General features: G+C 54.1%; 1 protein-coding gene across 5 annotated transcripts in view; it reads left to right on the top strand.

The window, feature by feature from the left end:
* The first annotated feature begins 4,111 nt into the window (after positions 1-4,111).
* Positions 4,112-20,244, top strand: part of TBC1D1 (TBC1 domain family member 1) — a 124,985-nt gene continuing 108,852 nt past the window's right edge. For 3 of the 5 annotated variants that reach the window (XM_029046475.1, XM_029046476.2, XM_029046473.1), the window contains exons 1-3: positions 4,112-4,218; positions 9,782-9,898; positions 10,982-11,489. In XM_029046475.1, the coding sequence (XP_028902308.1) occupies positions 11,061-11,489 (429 nt within the window). In that variant the 5' untranslated portion in view covers positions 4,112-4,218; positions 9,782-9,898; positions 10,982-11,060. The remainder of the gene's footprint in view (positions 4,219-9,781; positions 9,899-10,981; positions 11,490-20,244) is intronic. The other 2 variants (XM_029046477.1, XM_029046474.1) reach the window with 2 other exon arrangements.

The raw sequence follows: 20,244 nt of genomic DNA, 5'->3' as shown, positions 1-20,244 counted from the left end.
TAGGAAATGAGTCCAACCTGATAACTTGTATCTACCCCAGGATTTAGAACAGTGGTTGACAATGAAGTAAGCCCTTAACAAATACTATTATTAAGATAAAAAAATAGACGTTGAAATGTGCTCAAAACCAGCATTTGAGACCGCCTGAATCAGCAGCTAGAACAGAAGGGAGGGAGGGAGGGAGGAGTAGGGAGGAATTTGTAGAGTCTGGCATGCGCTGCAGGGAACACTATTTTCTGGGGGCCACAACTAGGCCCTTTACTTCTTTCAGGCAGTCACATTAATGAGCCCTTCTGCCCCACATCACCATCGGCCAAAGTTGCAAACCGACTCTTGTGTGCCTGGTTCAGGGCCAGATGCTGACCAAACTAAGTCACAGGCCTCTCTCTGACTTGACTGCAAATGTCAAGTCAGATGCATAAATATGTGAAGCCTTTCCATTTGGGGCAACCATCAGTTTGAGTGGAGGGGCATAAGGTTCTGGAGCAATCATGTCAGCCTCGGGGAGAGGAAGTGGAGATAATTCCCTGGGTTCTGTTTCCTTAGGTCATAATTGCCAAATCTCCTGGGGTTGGGGGGGCAGGGGCTGGAGTCAATAGTAGAAAGATGAGGCACTTAAGGCGACCCTCCAGTCATTCATATGTGACATCTCACCTCTCTTTTAACACTGAGGAGAGAAACTGAAGTCGGCCAGCATAAAGGCCAGATGGTTGAGGGAGCTGGAGAGCACACCCTGGTCCGGAGGAGATTTAACAGATAGGGTAAGGAGCTGAAAAAGGAACTGGAAGCTGTGCCCAAAGCTCTGCCTTGTCCATAAAAGGAGATTTCAGCTTTGAGCTGCATGTAACCTCCAGAGCCACCAGCTACCAATCTCTCATCATAGGGCATTCTGACCTCCCTAAACACACTAGGTGGTTGCCCAAACCTGCCACTTAGGCACTCTGCTTTGAACAGTGAGGAAAACATCAAACAAGGCACAGTTCAGTCCCCTCCAAGGACTTTCAGTATGGTGCTACCGGGAAGAGCCAACACTGAGGATGGGAGAAAACAGGGAGAGTAGCAATCTTTCAGTTCAGTTTTTCAGTTCATTCCCACCTCAAGGGCCTGACAGGCTCCTCTTTCTCCCCAACACCCCTCAGGGTTCAGCCCCCTCAGCCCCGGTTGCCCTGGGAATGGGGACTACTAAACTCCTCTAGACTGTAAGCTCATTGTGGGCAGTGAATGCATCTGCTTATTGTTGTATTCTCCCAAGCACTTAGTACTAAGTGCTCTGCAGACTGTTAAGTGCTCAATAAATGCAACTGACTGAGCCAGTGTGTTTTACCATCAAATACTTAGAGAAGCAGCGTGGCTTAGTGGAAAGAGCATGGGCTTGGGAGTCGGAGAATGTGGCTTCTACTCCCAGCTCTGCCATTTGTCTGCTGTGTGACCTTGGGCAAGCTACTCAACTTCTCTGTGCCTCCGATACCTCATCTGTAAAATGGAAATGAAGACTGTGAGCCCCAAATGGGACAACATGATTATCTCGTATCTACCCCAGTACTGAGAACAATGCTTGGCACATAGAAAGTGCTTAAAAAAAATAACGTAATTATTAAACGGAGGCTGAGAGCTAGGATGAGCTCCTTGTGGGCAGGGAAAAGGTCTACCACCTCTGTTATATTGTACTCTCCCAAGCGCTTAGTACGGTGCTCTGCACACCATAAGTGCTCAATAATTGCATTTGAGACCCCTCTGCTGACAAGGATCCACTCTACCGTGGAGCCTCTTGCAATCCTGGGGCTCAAGCACACAGCAACATCACAGGGGCAATGAAACCCTTTGAATTCTAGGAAAGCAAAGTTGGCACAGAGTTGCCCTATTTCCTCATCGAGCCAGGGTGCATGGCCTTCTGTCTCCTGCTTCCCCTGAGCCCTGCTGCCCTTACCTGCTCCCCACCTGCCTCCAATCCATTTCCTGCCCAGGAAGAGGGAGCTGTGGACTCTTCATAAATTCCCAGCCTCCTGGGCATTGGTTTTCCAGCACGCCAAAAGAGCAGGATGAGCACTGCCACCATGGACTCTGCTTAAATTCCCAGTCTCCTGGACATCAGTGTTCCAGCATGCCAAGAGAGCAGGATGGGCACTGCCAATGTGGACTCTTCTAAAATTCCCAGCCTCCTGTATATTGGTTTTCCAGCATGCCAAAAGAGCAGGATGGGCTGCCACCACAGACTCTTCTTATATTCCCAGCCTTCTGGACATCGGCTGTCCACACCAAGAGAGCAGGATGGGCACTGCCACCGTGGACTCTTCTTATATTCCCAGCCTCCTGGACATTGGTTTTCCAGCACGCCAAAAGAGCAGGATGGGCATTGCTACCACGGACTCTTCTTAAATTCCCAGCCTCCTGGACATCGGTTTTCCGGCATGCCAAGAGGGCAGGATGGGCACTGCCACTGTGGACTCTTCTAAAATTCCCAGCCTCCTGGACATCGTTTTCCAGAACGCCAAGAGAGCAGGATGAGCACTGCCAATGTGGACTCTTCTTATATTCCCAGCCTCCTGGACTTCGGTTTTCCAGCACGCCAAGAGAGTAAGATGGACACTGCCACCCTGGCTCATTCTGGCAGGTCTGGGGGAGATGAGATGACGGTTCAGCATTTCCAGGCCCAAACTTTTGCCTCTCCCTGGGAGGCCAGGATCCAAAATGTTGGCGAAGGAGAGGAGGGAGGCAGGGGGACTCCGGCCTTGAGGGGGTCGGGGGCTCCTGGGTTCCTCTTGGCAGTGTGGACAACCCCCTCTCCCCAGCTGCACCAGGGGACCCCCGTGCCCCCTGCGGGCCCAGGGACTCATTCATTCGTTCAATAGTATTTATTGAGCGCTTACTATGTGCAGACCACTGGACTAAACAATTGGAATGTACAATTCGGCAGCAGAGACAATCCCTGCCCAATGACGGGCTTAGAGTCTAACAGGGGGACACAGACGGACAAAACAAGACAACTTAATCACGATAAATAGAATCAAGGGGATGTACACCTCATTGACAAAATTAATAGGGTAATAAAAATCTATACAAATGAGCACAGTGCTGAGGGGAGGGGAAGGGAGAGGAGGAGGAGCAGAAGGAAAGGGGGGCTTAGCTGAAGGGAGGCGAAGGGGGAGCACTCAGCCCCTTCTCCCCGGCTGCACGAGGCAGAGAGACCCCCTATGTACCTCTCCCCATCCCCGGCTGGCCTGGCACATTCGTTCCTCTCCATCCCCCCCTCCCTGCCCCCGCAGCACGAGGAGCTCGGGCCCTCTTTTCTCCATCCCCCCGCACCACTGCACGGGGAGTTCCTGTCGTCACCCTGCCCCCCCCCCCCCCCCGCCAAAAATAAAGCACAGTTGCACGGGGAGTTGGTATCGTGGCTCAGTGGAAAGAGGCCGGGCTGGGGAATCAGAGATCATGGGTTCGAATCCCGGCTCTGCCACTGTCAGCCGTGTGACTGTGGGCAATTCACGTCATTTCTCTGGGCCTCGGTTACCTCATCTGGAAAATGGGGATGACGCCTGTGAGCCTCACGTGGGACAACCTGATGACCCTGTATCTACCCCAGCGCTTAGAACAGTGCTCTGCACAGAGTAAGCGCTTAATAAATGCCAATTCTTTTTCCCCCGTCCCTGGCCACGCCTCCTTCCCCCGGCCCTATAATAATAATAATAATAATGTTGGTATTTGTTGAGCGCTTACTCTGTGCAGACCACCGTTCTAAGCGCTGGGGCAGATCCAGGGTCATCAGGTTGTCCCACGTGAGGCTCTCAGTCTTCATCCCCATTTGACAGATGAGGGAACCGAGGCCCAGAGAAGTGAAGTGACTGGCCCACAGTCACCCAGCAGACAAGGGGCAGAGACGGGATTCGAATCCACGACCTCGGGCTCCCCAGGCCGGCTTCTTGCCACCGAGCCCCGCTGCTTCACTCTCCCGCCCCTTTCCCCGGCTTGGCTCCGCCCTTTTCCTAGACCCCGGCCCCTCCCCGTTTCCCTACCATAATTATAATTATTTCCCTGGTCCTGTCCCCGCCCCGGGGCCCGGTTTGGACAGGCCCCCTTTCCCGGTCCCGCCCCCTCTCCCGGCCCCGCGGCGGGAGGATCCCGGAGGGAGCCGTCCTTCCCCCGGGGATGGAGCGTCCGGAGGACCGGCCGACACCCGGGAGCAGCCCAACCCTCTGCCCTCCGCCGCCGCCGGGCCTCCAGGTCGGTGCTCGGGCCCCGAGCAACCCCAGCCCCATCCCCACCCCTCCCGGACCCCGTCCGTCTGTCCTTCCGTCTGTCCCGCCGTGCCCGTGGGGGCGTCTGCCCTGGGCATCCGTCACTGTGGGTATACTTGTCCGCAGAGGCCGGCGTGTGTACGTGTGGGAGAGATGTGTGTATGTGCCTGCCTGCCTGCCCGCCAGACAGACAAGGGCAGCGGCGTCCCTGCGATCGGGTGTCTGTCCGTCTGTGGAGCAGGAAGTCAGTGTGGGGGTCCCCAACCCTGGCACTGCTCCCCGGAGTCAGAAGGGAACCCATCGGGAGGCTGTCCCGGGGGCGACAGAGGGGGTGTCTTCTTTCCCCTGTCTCTCCCCTGCTCCCCAGAGGGACGATAATCATCATAATGTTGGTGTTGAGCGCTTACTATGTGCCAAGCACTGTTCTAAGCGCTGGAAAAGAGGCAAGGTCATCAGGTGGCCCCACTTGGGGCTCGCAGTCTTCATTCCCACTGTAGAGATGAGGCACAGAGAAGTGAAGCGACTTGCCCAAAGTCACACAGTTGACGAGTGGCGGGATTGGAACCCACGACCTCCGACTCCCAAGCCGTGGCCCTTTTCACTAAGCCGTGTTGAGGAGTGAAACCATCAGTCAGACTGATGGGGAGGCGGAGGGGGCGGTCCTACTCTGTCTGTGGCCTGCTACTGCTCCCCAGAAGGAGAAGGGGACCTGTCGGTGGGGCTGGGGGATCCTCTGTCCAGTCTCTCCCCTCTTATGGATCCCCCGGATGGAGAAGCTCAGTCGGTCTGGTCGAGCTTCCTCTCTCCCCTCTCCCCTGCCACTTCCCCTCAGAGGGGGAAAGCACCTCCCCTGCCCAAAAGGCCACCGCCTGCAGCAGGTAGCCACAGATCTAGGACCAAAATGGACCCCTCCTCCTCACCCCCAGGTCTCTCATTCATTCAGTAGTATTTATTGAACGCTTACTATGTGCAGAGCACTGTACTAAGCGCTTGAAATGTACAATTCGGCAACAGAGACAATTCCTGCCCAGTGATGGGCTCACAGTCTAATTGGAGGATGAAAGACGGACAAAAACAAGATAATCATGATAAATAGAATCAAGGGGATGTACACCTCATTAACAAAATAAATAGGGTAATAAAAATATATACAAATGAGCACAGTGCTGAGGGGAGGGGAAGGGAGGGGGGAGGAGCAGAGGGAAAGGGGGCTTAGCGGGGGGGGGGGGGGGAGGGAGGAGGGCGGAGGGGGAGCAGAGAGGGAGCAGAGGGAAAAGCGGTAGCTCAGTCTGGGAAGGCCTCTTGGAGGAGGTGAGCTCTCAGTAGGATTCAGAGAGGGGGTAAGCCCTAATTTGGGGACTGGGCACTAGCTCACTCTGGCTTGGGGTTCAGTCTGTTTCCACCTTCTGCCAACCCATCCGCCAGCACCCCACCATTTCCCCCATCAGCCCTGAGCTACGTTTCCTTTCCCGGGGGCACGTCCTGGCTGCCCTTCTGAAGTTTGCCTTTAGCCCGTTATCCTTGTGATGTGGCAGCTGCCCGTGGCAGTGCAAAGTTTGCCCCCCTCCCAGAGCCCGGGTACTTCGCCAGGGTTTGCAACCCCGGTGGTCTTGCCCTCGACCACCAGTGCTTGTCTGTGGAAACGGCAGTGCCGGCCGGGTCTGGCTGTGGGAAGCAGTTCATTTTCTCCAGGCTTTGCTCGGCCATCGTGAATCGGTTAGGATGGAAGTCATGCTACCTTGGTCCAGGAGCAGGGTAAGGAGACTCAGCCTGGACCCGTGGCCTTAAGCCCCCTTCCCCACCCCCAAATGGTCGAGTCGTCCCTCAGAAGCATCCACCAACTGATCCGGGGGCCAGGGGCCCATTCTTAGTTTGGAGATCTCTGAGTGCACCCGCCAGCCCCCAGAGAAGCTAAATGCACCCAGTGCATTTAAGGAGGGGGCTGGTCGCCTCTCCCCCAGCCACACTCCCTCTGATGGGTGTGCTTGCTGGAAGCCACTAGCCGCCAATCCAGCCTTGGACCCTCTTGCTGACCTGCAGCCGTTACACTGACAGGCGATTAGAAAGTCACATTTTGTAAGGACTCGGGGAACTAAAATCTGGAACGTTGTGAAGACAAGGATTCAGTGACCCAAAAAAAGTACTAATCGTGTTTAAGAGCTTACTTTGTGCCAGGCACTGTACTAAGCTCTGGAGTGGATAAAAGCAAACCGGGTTGAACATAGTCCCTGTCGCACATGGGCTTCAGTCTTAATCCCCATTTTACAGATGTGGGAACTGAAGTACAGTGAAGTTAAGGGACTTGACCAAGGTCATACTGCATATTAGAACCCCGGTCCTTCTGACTCCCAGGACTGTGCTCTATCCACTGGGCCGTGCTGCTTCTCTCAAAGGAAAACAGCCTCTGGACTTTCAGGCCAGTGAGGGTTTTTCCATTTCTTGATTTGAAGTGTTAGGAGGGAGAGCGATGACCAGGCCTTGGTCGGTGCTTTGTGCCCGGCCTAGAGTCCAGGTGAATGGGGCTGGGTGAAATAATCAATCATGTGTACTTCTCGAAGACTTACCATGTCGTTCCCTGCCCACAACAAGCTTTCCGTCTAGAGAAGGAGGGTGAATAAAGCCAACCGTGCCAGGGCAGCCATTGTGGGACTTGGCAAGGGTAACGTGACCAGTTGGGAAAATGCCTGTGAGCATTTCCCAAGGGGACAGGGAAACCTGACCAGGTGACCTGAAATAACTTGGACCCAAGGGCCAGTTCGAACTGTGGCCGGCCGGAGCATGGCTCTAGCAGGCCTGAGGGTGGCCACAGAGGTAGGAAAGGCCCAAGTGCATGAGGTTCTGCTCAGTAGAGCCACGTACTGAAATCTGAAGCAGTGTGACCTAGTGGATAGAGCACGGGTTCTAATACCAGATCTGCCACTTGCCTACTGTGTCACCTTGGGCAAGTCACTGCTGTGGGCCTCAATTCCCTTATCTGTAAAATGGGGACTAAGACTGTGAGCCCCACCTGACAGGGCCCATATCCAAGCCTATTTGTTTGTATCCACCCCAGCGCTTAGTACAGTGCCTGGCACAAAATAGCGCTTAACAAATGCCACAAATAATTTATAATAACAATAATCTGTTCAAATGGAAAAATCAGTGGAAGATCAGGGGTCGTTCCTTATTCCTGGTGAGGTAAGATGGGGGTCCTGGCTGGAGAAGGGAGTCTCTGAGGAGCAGCAGGGTCCAGAGGGGTCCGGAAGGACTGAGATCACTCTGATGTGTCCAGAGTCTCACATACTGTCTGCTGTTTGGCAGGGGCTGCCCTGGGTCAATCTCGCCGAGGCAGGGGCTGCCCTGGGCCAATCTCGCCGATTGAGAAGCGTCTGTTGGCTTCTACCCGCTGTCTCACCACCTCCCACCCCCTAGGGCCTGGCACAAACACCACACTAGTCAGCCTTTCCCCATTGTGGCTGGGGAAGGGGACGGATTTACCCTGCATAGGTCATCCCATGGTGGCCTGGACCTGGATGCAGGGGTGGACACACCTGTCCCCTGTGCCCACCTGACCCACAGTGGTTTGTGACTCCACAGTGGCTGGCTCTGGCTCCTTGTAGAATTATATTAACAATACTGATAATAACATTTGGTAAATGTTTATTATGTGCCAAGCAGTTTGCTAAGTACTGGAGTAGATGGATTCAATCAGATGGGACACAGTCCCTGTCCGACCTGGGGTTCAGAGTCTAAGGAGGAGGGGGAAACAGGTATTGAATCCTCATTTTATAGGTGAGGTGATGTTGCTTCTCCTGGGGAGCAGTGGGGGTGGGAAGAGGGGAGGAGCATGCCCTAGTGAAGACCATGGGCCTGGGTAATAATCCTGACTCTGCCATTTGCCTACTCTGTGACTTTGGGCAACTCACTTAACTTCTCTGCCTCGATATCCTCCTCCTCTGTGAAATGAGAATTCGATACTTGTTCTCTCCCGTCCTCACATTCTGAGCCCCTTGTGGATCAGGGAGGACTGTAGCTGATCTGATTATCTTGGATCTACCCCAGTGCTCAGTACAGTCTTGGCACATAGTATGCCCTCAGCACATTGCACAGTTATTTATTAGGAGCTGGGTCCTCATCTCTCCAGTCTCCCTTAGACCTCACCTGGGCCACCAGGCCTGCCAGTGCCCCCCGGGACCAGTCCTAGGCTCAAGGGCACTCACTTAGAGGGTACCACTTGCAGCTGCCTGACCATGGAGAGTTTCACAAGTCACCAAGACATTTCAGGCATGCAGCACCAGGACAGACGGGCCTCTGTCCTGTCCGGACATGACTATCCTGGTTCCTGCAGATGAGCTGTGGGCAGCACAGGGGAAACAGGATTTCACCTGCAGGTCCCTGGGCCCACCTTCAATCCTGCCCAGTGCCACAGGAGTCAGAAAGACCCGGCAGGCTGGTTCAGCCGCGAGCAGGGCCGCGAGCAGCACCAAACTGACCCCAGCCCAACAGTGCCCACCCCCCGCCCCAGAAATCACTTTATTTCCACCCTTGGCACCATTGATTAGACTGTGAGCCCGTCATTGGGCAGGGATTGTCTCTATCTGTTGCCGAATTGTACATTCGGCTTAGTACAGTGCTCTGCACATAGTAAGCGCTCAATAAATACTACTGAATGAATGAATACTGGTGCCTGTAGGGGATTTTCCCCAAAAACCCAGGCCTCCCTCACCCCGGAACTGACTGTGGTGGGGCTTTTCCGGCCTGCAGGCCTGCACGGGTCAAGGTGGGGTTCTGGGGATTTCTATACAGCTCATTGAAACATCTGATCCTTTTCCTTTTTATCTGTAATTTTTCTTTCTGAGTCTGAAGCAGGTCCCCAGGGGTAGGACTGATTCAGTTAACCCAGGAGCGAAAAAAGTTCACACCAGGAATCAGAGTGTGAAATGTGCCTGGAGAGGCACAGGTGCAAAAATCCCCCAGAGACCTATTCTTAAACACTGACCCTGAGGATGAGAAGAGTGTCCCTTTGGGTTATAAGGAGAGCGAAAGTCCTGCCCTCTAGACCTTAAGCTCTTGTGGGCAGGGAATGTGTCTGTTTTTTGTTGTATCGTACTCTCCCAAGTGCTTAGTTGAGTATTTTGCACAGAGTAAGCGCTCAAGAAATACGATTGAACGAATGAATGAAATACAGTTGACTGACTGACTGTCTTTCCGTAACTATCGCCAAAAGAACCTGAATTATAGCAGAGCAGAGCAACAGTATCATGGTCAAAACTTGATCTGGGCCAGAACAGCTCAAGAATCTTTTGACAACCATCACTGCAACATAAATCTATATACATATTAGATTATATACATTATATACATTATATTACATAGATTTATGTATAATGTATATATATATATATATATCTTTTTAATCTTCAGATTAGCAGCTGTCCTCACTTAAAATTTGAAACAGATTTAGTTTCAGAAGTTGAAACTGAACCCGCAGTTTCCTGGCCCTGATGTTCTGCCGAGCAAAAAGATGTCCCCAACTGGTGTTTCTTGGTTATTTGGTATTATCTCTTCAGGCAGGAAGAGCTAGAGGAAGAAAAAGCAGAAATCAAAACGGTTGAATCGGGTCTGGACAGAAGTGTGGCAGAAGAATCAGGCATTCCTCTGAGAACTTCGCTCCCTGCGGAGGCCCAGTAAGTGAAGTGTTAAGTAGGTTAAAAGCCGCCCTCAGATCTCACATCCTTAGATGGCTTTTCCAAACGCAGACACTTCTGAGAGTGAAACACAGCAACGACATTGCTTACTAGAACCGTGTTTTGAATCAAATTGGAGGTTTCAGTTTCGATCCCTAGTATCGAAGTCGGTTGGTTCTCTGATGTTTACCGTGCGGTCGGCGAAGGATTCAAAGCTGGTAGGTGGCGGGAATCAGAAGAATAAGAACGGCATTTGTTCTGTGCTTCATCTGTGTCAGGTGCTGTGGTGGATACAGTACAATCAGGTCGGATGCCATCTCTGTCCCGCGTGGGGCTCTCAGTCTAAGGGCAACGGAGAATGGGTATTTCATCTCCATTTTACAGATGGGGGAACTTAGGCACAGAGAAAGTGACTTGTCCAAGGTCCCATTGCAAGTGAGTGGCAGAGCCGGGTTCAGGACACAGGTCTCCTAGTCTTGTGCCACACTGCTTGTCTGAATCATTTGCCTTGTGGTTTGAACCCTCTGTAACATCCGCCGTACCCCCGCCCCCACCGGGGTTCGTTGGAGATCCTTTCGATCGATCAGTCGTATTTATTGAGTGCTTACTGTGTTCAGAGCACTGTTCTAAGCGCTTGAGAGAGAAGCAGCATGGCTTAGTGGAGATAGCATGGGCCTGGGAGTCGGAAGGTCACGGTTCTAATCCCGGCTCCACCTCTTGTCTCATGTGTGGTCTTGGGCAAATAGCTTCACTTCTCTGGGCCTCAGGATTAAGGATTGAGGATTAAGACTGTGAGCCCCATATGGGACAGGCTCTACTTGTAAGCATCCCAGTGCTTAGTACAATGCCTGGTACTTGGTAAGCACTTAACAAGTACCATCATTATTATTATTATTACATTTTAACAGAGTTGGTAGACACATTCCCTTCCCACAGCAAGCTCACAGTCTAGTCCTGGCTGCATCTGTGAGGGTTGGTGGGTCTGGAGCAGTTGTGACTCCAGCTTTCCCCTCCTTTCCGAGGGACCCCACTTCTCCCAGTCCTCGGTCCCTCCTCGGTCAACCTCCCGTCCTTCCTTTCCAGGAGCCGCCTGCGGAAGTAGGAGACCCGGTGGTGCCAGCCGCTTGAGCCCCAGAGGGTCCCGGGCCAGGCCGTCCGCAGGATGGAGCCAATCACGTTCACCGCCAGGAGGCCCGCGGGCACCGTCGCCGGCGAGGTTCTGGCCGAGTTCCGTCTCGAGCTGGTGGGCTCTCTGCCCGTGCACCCGCTCACCACCACGCCCATCCTGCCCTGGGTGGTGGCCGAGGTGCGGGGGCTCCGGCCCAGGCCGCCCGGCCCCTCGGGCCCCGGCGCCCACCGCATCCGGCTCCTGGTGTCCGGCTCCGGGCTGAAGGGCGAGCCGGACCCTGGGGCCAGCCGGCAGTGGGACCCGCTGATCTGCTCCAGCGTCTTCGAGCACAAGCCCCAGCACGTCCACAAGTTGATCCACAACAGCCACGACCCCAGCTACTTCGCTTGTCTGATCAAGGACCACGCCGACACCCCACGGCAGAGCATCTGCTACGTGTTCCGAGCCGACGACCAAACCAAAGTAGGTGCGGGGCCCGGGCTGGGGCCGGGGCTGGGGGAGGCGAGGGCAGGGGGCTGTAGGGAAATTCCCCTGATGATTCATACATTCAGTCATATTCATTGAGCGTTTCCTATGTGCAGAGCACTATACTAAGCGCTTGTAAGGTACAATTCGGCAACAGATAGAGATAATCCCTGCCCAACGATGGGCTCACAGTCTGCATTTCGGCCTGAGGATCCTTCCAGAGACACTGAGAGGGGGTCATGGGCGCCAGGACCCAACCTGTGGATGCTCTTGCTATTTCCACTCAGGTCTGCCCTTGAGAATCTCTTTATAAAGGAGTGGAGCCCACTGACCCTTTCATTTTGTGGTATTTGTTAAAAGTCAGTGGTCCCTGGGTTCTAATCATTAGGCCCTGGGTTCTAGCCCCGGCTGCACTACTTGTCTGCTGTGTGATCTTGGGCAAATCACTTCACTTCTGTGTGCCTCAGTTACCTTATCTGTAAAATGGGGATTAAGATTGTGTGCGTTCCATGCAGGACAGGGACTGTATACAACCTGATTACCTTGGATCTTCCCTGCACTTAGTACAGTGCCTGGAATGTGTCTGTTTATTGTTATACTGTATTCTTCCAAACGCTTAGCGCAGTGCTCTGCACACAATAAGCGGTCAATAAATATGACTGAATGAAAGAATGAATGAACAAATATCATAAAATAGTGCTTACTATGTGTCAAGCACTGTTCTAAGGTCGGGGGTAGGTACAAGATAATCAGGTTGTGTGCAGATCTTGTCCCCCATGGGGATCACAGTCTAAGGCGGCGGGACCCTTGTAACCCAGTATACCGTAACCCCCTCGTGAGAAATGTCCCGAGTCACCATCATCAATGATATTTATTGAGCACTTACTATGTGCCGAGCACTGTACCAAGCGCTTGGGAGAGCACATTACAATAGAATTGGCAGAGCTATTCCCTGCCCATAATGAACTTCCAGTCCAGAGGCATGTGGGTGACTCCCGCGGCTGTCTGTGGTGAGTGAGTGGGCTGCCCTTCTCCTGCCTGTAATGGAGGGACAGTTCTGTGAGCTGCGCCTATAGCACTCCTGGACAACGTCCACGCATTTGTCGTTCTTTTGGGCTCACAGCCTGGCCCAAGGTTCAGGGCACAAGGGTGATGTACCCACAGAAAGGGGCATGTTTGTCCAGTGGCCCCCCAGAAGGGTGCCTCGGTTGCTCTCTGGGCTCACGGAAGGGTGACGTGGTTGATTGGTAGTCCCACAGAAACGGTAGCATGTTGGCCCATTGAATCCATGGGTGGATGGCATGGTTGTCCAGCGAATCCACTGATGGGTGATGTGGTTTCCCAGTGGACCCACAAATGGGTAGCATGGTTGCCCAGTGGAACCAATGGTAGGTGATGTGGCCACCAGTGGATCCACGCATAGGTGACATGGCTGCCTTGTGAATTTATGGACCCGTGGCGTGGGTGCCCAGTGGACCCACAGACTGGTGAAGTGGTTGCCCGGCGGACTCACGGGCAGGTGGCATGGCTGCCCAGTGGACCAACGGAAAGGTGATATGGCCGCCCAGTGGATCCACAGATGAGGGGCATGGTTGCCCAGTGGACCCATAGGAGGGTGTGAAGGTTGATGGTCTGGGTGGCACCAGATGGGCCTGGCTGCCTGGCCCTCTCCGATCCCTGATGAGACTGAGGGGAGGTGCCGAGGAAGGGGCTCCGGGGGAAAGAGGAGAAGCCGGCATTGAAGGAGAATGAGACTGCCAGGGTTTGGGGAGTGGGAGAGCAGGCGTTGAGTGTGGAGAGGGGAGAAGGAAGGTTTGGTGCACGTTGAGGGACGGGAGAGTGAGTAAGCGGGGGCAGAGCGGGACAAATCCCAAGTGGGGGCAGAGCTGGCTGTGGACATTGGTTGGGGGCCGGGAGGTGGTCCTGGGATGTGGGGAACGGGGCCAGTTCTGAAATCTGCCGGTTCCAGGGTGGCATCCCAATTTGTGACATTAACAGGCTTCTGACGGCCTCTAAGCCTTTCCCTGACCTGTGCTCACGGCTCTTCCAGTTTTTGCCAGAATATGATATTGAGGGTTTTGCTCTTCTCACATTTCATATTCCTGCCTACCCGCCGGTCTGCCCACATGCCTGTGTCTGACCGCCCGGGCTCCAGGGGTATAAATACATTCCTTCCAAAGGCCGTGGGGCCGGGAACAGTTCCTCCGTCCTTGTCTAAGACCGGGCCGTTCAACGCTTCGGCTGCATGGGAGCAGTCAGGTGGCTTCTCTGCAGAGCTATACTCGGGCTGGTAACTTTGTTTTCTGGTAGCCTTCCTGGTTACTGGCTAATCTCCCTGCTGGGGGCCTTGGCCCAGAGGAGCTATTGAAAGCAGCACCTTCCCTCTCCATACCCCACCCCCCATCTCATCCCCTCAGTCATCCCTGGCAGCTTGGTTACCCCCAGTCCCGTCTGGAACAAGGGAGCCAGCTGGAGCAGGGGATGTGTTCTCGGGGCTCTTGGAGCATGAGCCTGTGAACAGCACTGCTCCAGGCCCAGGCCAAAGGCTCACCCTTTAAAACCCCAAGCTGGGGCCGGGGCTGCCGAGGGAATGGAAGGGTTTCGGGCACGAGCCAGTGAGCAGCACTGCTCCAGCCCCAGGCCGAAGGCCCATCCGCCCAGGACTCTTGGCATGCCGGCCCTTCAAAGCCGGCCCCTAAAAGCCTGTCCTTTAAAACTGGCCCTTAAAAGCCGCAGGCCGGGGCCAGGGCTGCCGAGAGAACGGGAGAGTTTTGGAACACGAGCCCATGAGCACCACTGCTTCGGACCCGGCCGAAAGCCTATCTGGCCCAGAAGTCTCGGCGTGCCGGCCCTTAAAAGCATCGGTCTGCGGAGGCTTCGGCCTCCCACCCCCACTACCCCACCGGTCAAGAGTTATGGGCTGCCCCGGTCTGCCTCCAGGGCTCAATCCCTAATCTCCTGGCCCGGTGGGGACCAGAGCTGAGACAGGGCAATAAGCCATCTTGGTTCAGGGGCCTGGGGCTGGGACTGAGTCAGCCCACCTGTCTCTGGCTGCACAGCGGCTGGGTCAGCCAGGGGTCAGAACAGCTGCCCAGGTCTGATAGCAGTCTGTGCTATCTACTCGGAGCTGATCACAAGCCCCTCATGCCTGTGTTCCCTACCTCTACCTCGCTGCCCCGGGCTTCCTCTCTCCTTGCCTCCCAACTCCTCTGGCCTCATTATTCATCTCTGCATGATGTCTACTGGGCCCCTTTGGTATGTGGGCACTGTCCAGGCCGGCCAAGGCCTGTCGCTCTTCAAATTCCTCCCCTCCAGTCCGGCCCGCTGGACTCAGCCCTGTCCCCAGAGCCACCTGGGTGGGGACTACTTCCCCCAACGCTCCACCCCCGGCCTGTCCGCCTCAATCCAGAAGCACTGACTCCTGGATTCTGGAGCCGACTCCGGCTCCTGCTCCTGCCGGGTCCCAAGGCCCAGGGTTCGGGGTTGGGCTCCGGTTAGCCCGGCCTAAGGGTCTGGCTTGTGCCCGGGCTCGTGGATGAGGCGGCCAAGAATGTGCTACCCGTCTGTATCTGGCCCAATTCCTGCAGGAATGTCCAAACTGGTATACTGGATCAGCTACCCTCCCCGCCGGGGAACCACAGGGAGCCCTCCTGGGAGCCCTGCCCAGAGATCCCCAGGGAGCCATCCTCGGGGGGCCGCAGGGAGCCCGTCCCCAGGAGTCTTAGGGAGTTGGGTGCAGGTGTTGAGCAGGAGGAGCCACTCAGGGTGTTGAGAGGCTGGTGGCCCACGTCAGTCCACCCAAAACTGCAGACCGGTGGTGCTGGGCTCGAGGAGGGAGGCAGAGGAGGAGAGATCCCAGGGCGTACGAGGAGCTGCCAGCCCCAGCTGGCCCGGGCCCTCAATCAACCCGCCAGGTGGGGTGGGGAGGAGCTCCAAATCCCAGGAGCCAAGTCCCCTTTCAGACACATTTGTCATGACTGGCCCCCGCTGACAGCAGCAAACCAGCCAGCCAGCCTTCTGTCCAGTAGCCCGGCCGGATAGGCGGACACTGAAATTGGACCCGAGACATTTCTAGAGCATGTGTCGAGTCAGAGACCGCCAGAGAGCCCTTCCCGCTGCTCCCTGGGGGCTCGGGCCACGGGCCCCCTCCCCTCCTCCGGCCTGCTACTCTCAGAGCCTTCGATCGGCGGGGGAGACAGTGAAGACACTGTCTGCCGACAGTGAAGACGCTTCACCGAGCCCAGAGGTTCTAATCCCAGCTCGCCGCATGTCAGCTGGGTGACCTTGGACAAGTCGCTTAACTTCTCTGTGCCTCAGTTACCTCAGTTAGGGATTAAGACTGTGAGTGCCCCACAGTGCCTGTGTCCAACGTGATTGCAGCGTGGCTTAGTGGAAAGGAGCCCAGGCTTGGGAGTCAGATGTGGCGAGTTCTAATCCCGGTTCTGCCACTTCTCAGCCGTGTATCTTTGGGCAAGTCACTTAACTTCTCTGTGCCTCAGTTCCCTCATCTGTAAGCAGCGTAGCTCAGTGGAAAGAGCCTGGGCTTGGGAGCCCGAGGTCATGGGTTCGAATACCGGCTCTGCCACTTAGCTGTGTGACTGTGGGCCAGTCACTTCACTTCTCGGGGCTTCAGTGACCTCATCTGTAAAATGGGGATGAAGACTGTGAAGATGTGGGACAACCTGATTACCCTGTCTCTACCCCAGCGCTTAGAACAGTGCTCTGCATATCGTAAGCGCTTAACAAATACCAGCATTACTATTATTATTATTAAAATGGGGATTAAGACTGTGAGCCCCATATGGGACGACATGATCACCTTGTATCTCCCCCAGTGCTTAGAACAGTGCTTGGCACATATTAAGCACTTAACAAATGCCATCATTATCATTATTATTGTATCTACGGGAAGCAGCGTGGCCCAGTGGAAAGAGCCCGGGCTTGGGAGTCAAAGGTCATGGGTTCGCATCCAGGCTCTGCCACTTGTCAGCTGTGTGACTGTGGGCAAGTCACTTAACTTCTCTGTGCCTCAGTTGCCTCATCTGGAAAATGGGGATGAAGACTGGGAGCCTCACGTGGGACAATCTGATAACCCTGTGTCTACCCCAGCCCTTAGAACAGTGCCCTGCACATAGTAAGTGCTTAACAAATGCCAACATTATTATTATTAAAATGGGGATTAAGACTGTGAGCCCCATGTGGGACGATGTGATCACCTTGTATCGTCCCCAGCGCTTAGAACGGTGCTCGGCACATAGTAAGCGCTTAACAAATGCCAACATTATTATTAATTAATTATTAAGCGCTTAACAAATGCCAACATTATTATTAATTAATTACTAATTAATAATAATGATGGCATTTGTTAAGCGCTTACCATGTGCCGAGCACCGTTCTAAGCACTGGGGGAGATATAGAGTCATCAGCTTGTCCCACGTGAGGCTCACAGTTAATCCCCATTTTCCAGAGAAGTGAAGTGACTTTCCCAATCCCACAGCTGCCAAGTGGCAGAGCTGGGAGTCGAACCCATGACCTCTGACTCCGAAGCCCAGGCTCTTTCCACTGAGCCACGCTGCTTCTTCAAGAGTAATAATAATATTATTATTATTGTATCTACCCAGCCTTTAGTTCGGTTCCTGGCACGTAGTAAGCACTTAACATTGTATTTTTAAAAAGTGGGGGGGGGGAAAGGGGCGACCCGAGGCCCGTGCGCTCAGGCGCTGTTGGGGGGGAGGAGGAGAAGGAACTCCCTTAGACCACCAGGGGGCGATCGTGGTCGGCACTCTCGAGTGGGGGCAAGGCGCCCCCTGGTGGTGGGGAGGAGCACTCGCTCTTCTCAAACGTTAGCCGCGTTGGCCGCATCGCTCTCCATTCAAGTTGGCCCTTGGGACTCAAGGCTTAAAGACAACGGGTCTTTTCCCAAGTTTAATCCGTGAGGATGTCACAGCGTGGTTCAGTGCCCCCCTGTCCCCTGTGTGACTGTGGGCCAGTCACTTAATAATAATGTTGGTATTCGTTAAGCGCTTACTATGTGCCGAGCACCGTTCCGAGCGCTGGGGTAGACACAAGATACTCAGGTTGTCCCACGTGAGGCTCACAGTCTTCACCCCCATTGTACAGATGAGGTCACTGAGGCACAGAGGAGTGAAGTCACTAGCCCACAGTCACCCAGCTGCCAGGTGGCGGAACCTGGATTTGAACCCATGACCTCGGACTCCCAAGCCCGGGCTCTTTTCTTAACTTCTCTGGGCCTCAGTGACCTCATTTGTAAAATGGGGATGAAAACTGTGAGCCCCACATGGGGTGACCCGATCACCCTGTAGCTACCCCAGCGCTTAGAACGGTGCTCTGCACATAGTAAGCGCTTAACAAATGCCAACATTATTATTATCATTGTACTTTCTATGTGCCCAGATCATTTTCAAACTTGTTTTTTTCTCACTTTGAATTGGTAAAAGAAAAAAAGAATGTTTAAATGATACTGTAGATTTCATTCCTATTTGATGGCCATAATTGTATCGTGGCTGTTTAATGTCTTTAGTAAATAACTTCTGTACTGGAAAATACTGTTACATACTTTTCATTCATTCAGTTGTATTTATTGAGCGCTATGTGCAGAGCACTGTACTAAACGCTTGGAAAGTACAGTTCAGCAACAGATATAATAATAATGTTGGTATTTGTTAAGTGCTTACTATGTGCAGAGCACTGTTCTAAGCGCTGGGGTAGATACAGGGTCATCAGGTTGTCCCACGTGAGGCTCACAGTCTTCATCCCCATTTTACAGACGAGGTGACTGAGGCATAGAGAAGTGAAGTGACTTGCCCACAGTCACACAGCTGACAAGTGGCAGAGCCGGAATGCGAACCCATGACCTCTGACTCCCAAGCCCGGGCTCTTTCCACTGAGCCACGCTGCTTCTCTAAGCATATGCCAAGCACTGTGTTAAACTCTAGGGTAGATACCAGATAATCAAGGGGGACACAGTCCCTGACCCACGTGGGGCTCACGGTCTAAGTGGGAGGGAGTAGGATTGAGTCCCCATTTTACAAATGAGGAAACTGAGGCCCAGAGAAGTGAAGCAACTTGCCCGAGGCCACAGAGCAGGCAGGTATTAAAACCCAGGTGCTCCGACTCCCAGGCCCGGGCTCTTTCCACTAGGCAATGCTGCTTCCTAGTCATGCCTCCGTTCCGTAGCATCCGCTCCTTGAGATTTGAAGCTGCTATTTCCGGTGGTAAGATTTTATCAGCGCGTGGGGGTGAAGGCCCAGGCCAGGGTGCGCCTGGTGATGCGTTCTGCCCGAACAGCTTGTCCTCTGCTATCTTGCCGCCTTAGCTACCCGTAGGGCTGGGCACTTCTTGCCTGCTCCCCTCGGTGAAGAAGCAGAGTGGTCTCGTGGAAAGAGCACGGGCCCAGGAGTCAGAAGACCTGGGTTCTAATTCTGATTCTGCCACATCTGGTGTGTGACCCTGGGCAAGTCACTTCACTTCTCTGGGCCTCACTTCCCTCATCTGTAAAATGGGGATTCAAGCTGTGAGCCCATTAGGGACGCGGTCTGTGTCCAATCTGATGGTCTTGTATCTACCCCAGTGCTTAGCACAGTGTCTGGCACATAGTAAGTACTTAACAAGTACTATTAAAAAAACACACAAAAAACCTGTGGCGTCTCAGCCTTGCTGCTGGTCCAGCAGAGAGACCTGGGTTCTGGTCCCTGTTCTGCCTGGTGCTGGCTAATATGGGTGAAGAACGTACATGCAATCCATCCGTGATATCGATTCAGTGTCGGTGCAAAGCACTGTACTAAATGCTCCAGCCTGCTCGGAGCAAGTTTGCTTTGTGCACATGAAGCCCTCTGCCCAGGCTATTGGTCCTGAGGCTCCAGGGGTGGAGTTTGTCCCTTGTCCCCGATGGGAAACACATTCCTCAACCCCGACTTGGGATCACCCTATTCCCGACTCCTCCCACTCCAAGACAGTCTCCCCCCGGAGCGTCCCTTGAGGTAGCTCCCCGAGGTTGGCTTTGCCCACCGGCTCTGTGGTCTGCTAGTCTATATGGCGGTCCCCTCCACGGTACCGATGGAATGATTCCTTTTGGGGGTTTATTCAAGGCTCAGGGAGGGTAGGAAGAGGGCAAAAGTTTTGCCTTGGTGCTCATTGGAAGGGTCAGTTCATAAATGACTGGATTTTGACTGATGATCTTGCCTCGACCCCAGCGCTTAGTATGGCGGTTGGTGAATAGTGAGCACTTAACAAACAGCACAGCTGTTGCTATTTTCCCAAAGCAGAATGACCTGGAATCAGAGACAGCTTCTCTGCCTTGGGTTCTTGGAGCAGGTACCAGGTGTGCCCCTCTATCTCCGGTTGGCCAGGCCAACCTCTCTCCATCGGTAGGCAGCTGCAGAGCCGATCATTTCCTGTGCCTCGCTCACTTCCTCCTACCGGACGAGTTCCCCTCCTCATTGAGTGGGGGCAGGGGTCCAAAGGCATTTTCCTCTTCTCCCTCCCCTTTTGACCGGGGACCCCACGTGGGGCGCGGGTCGTGCCCGACCAGATTGTCTTGCTCCTGCTTCAGCGCTCAACGCAGTGCATGGCACCGACTCAGCACTTAACAATTACCACAGTTATTATTATTCGATCCCCCCCCAGTTCCCTCTCTTCTGCTTTCAGGGGATTAGGTGCCCCGTGACCAGATGCTCTGGGGAGTACCCAGCTGCCCGATTGCGAAGCCAGGGGCCAGGGTGACCGTGGGTGC

Source organism: Ornithorhynchus anatinus, chromosome 18 (genome assembly GCF_004115215.2).
Source record: "Ornithorhynchus anatinus isolate Pmale09 chromosome 18, mOrnAna1.pri.v4, whole genome shotgun sequence".
NCBI lineage: Eukaryota > Metazoa > Chordata > Mammalia > Monotremata > Ornithorhynchidae > Ornithorhynchus > Ornithorhynchus anatinus.
The sequence above is the reverse complement of the archived record's forward strand: the minus strand, read 5'-3'. Positions and strand labels throughout refer to the sequence as shown.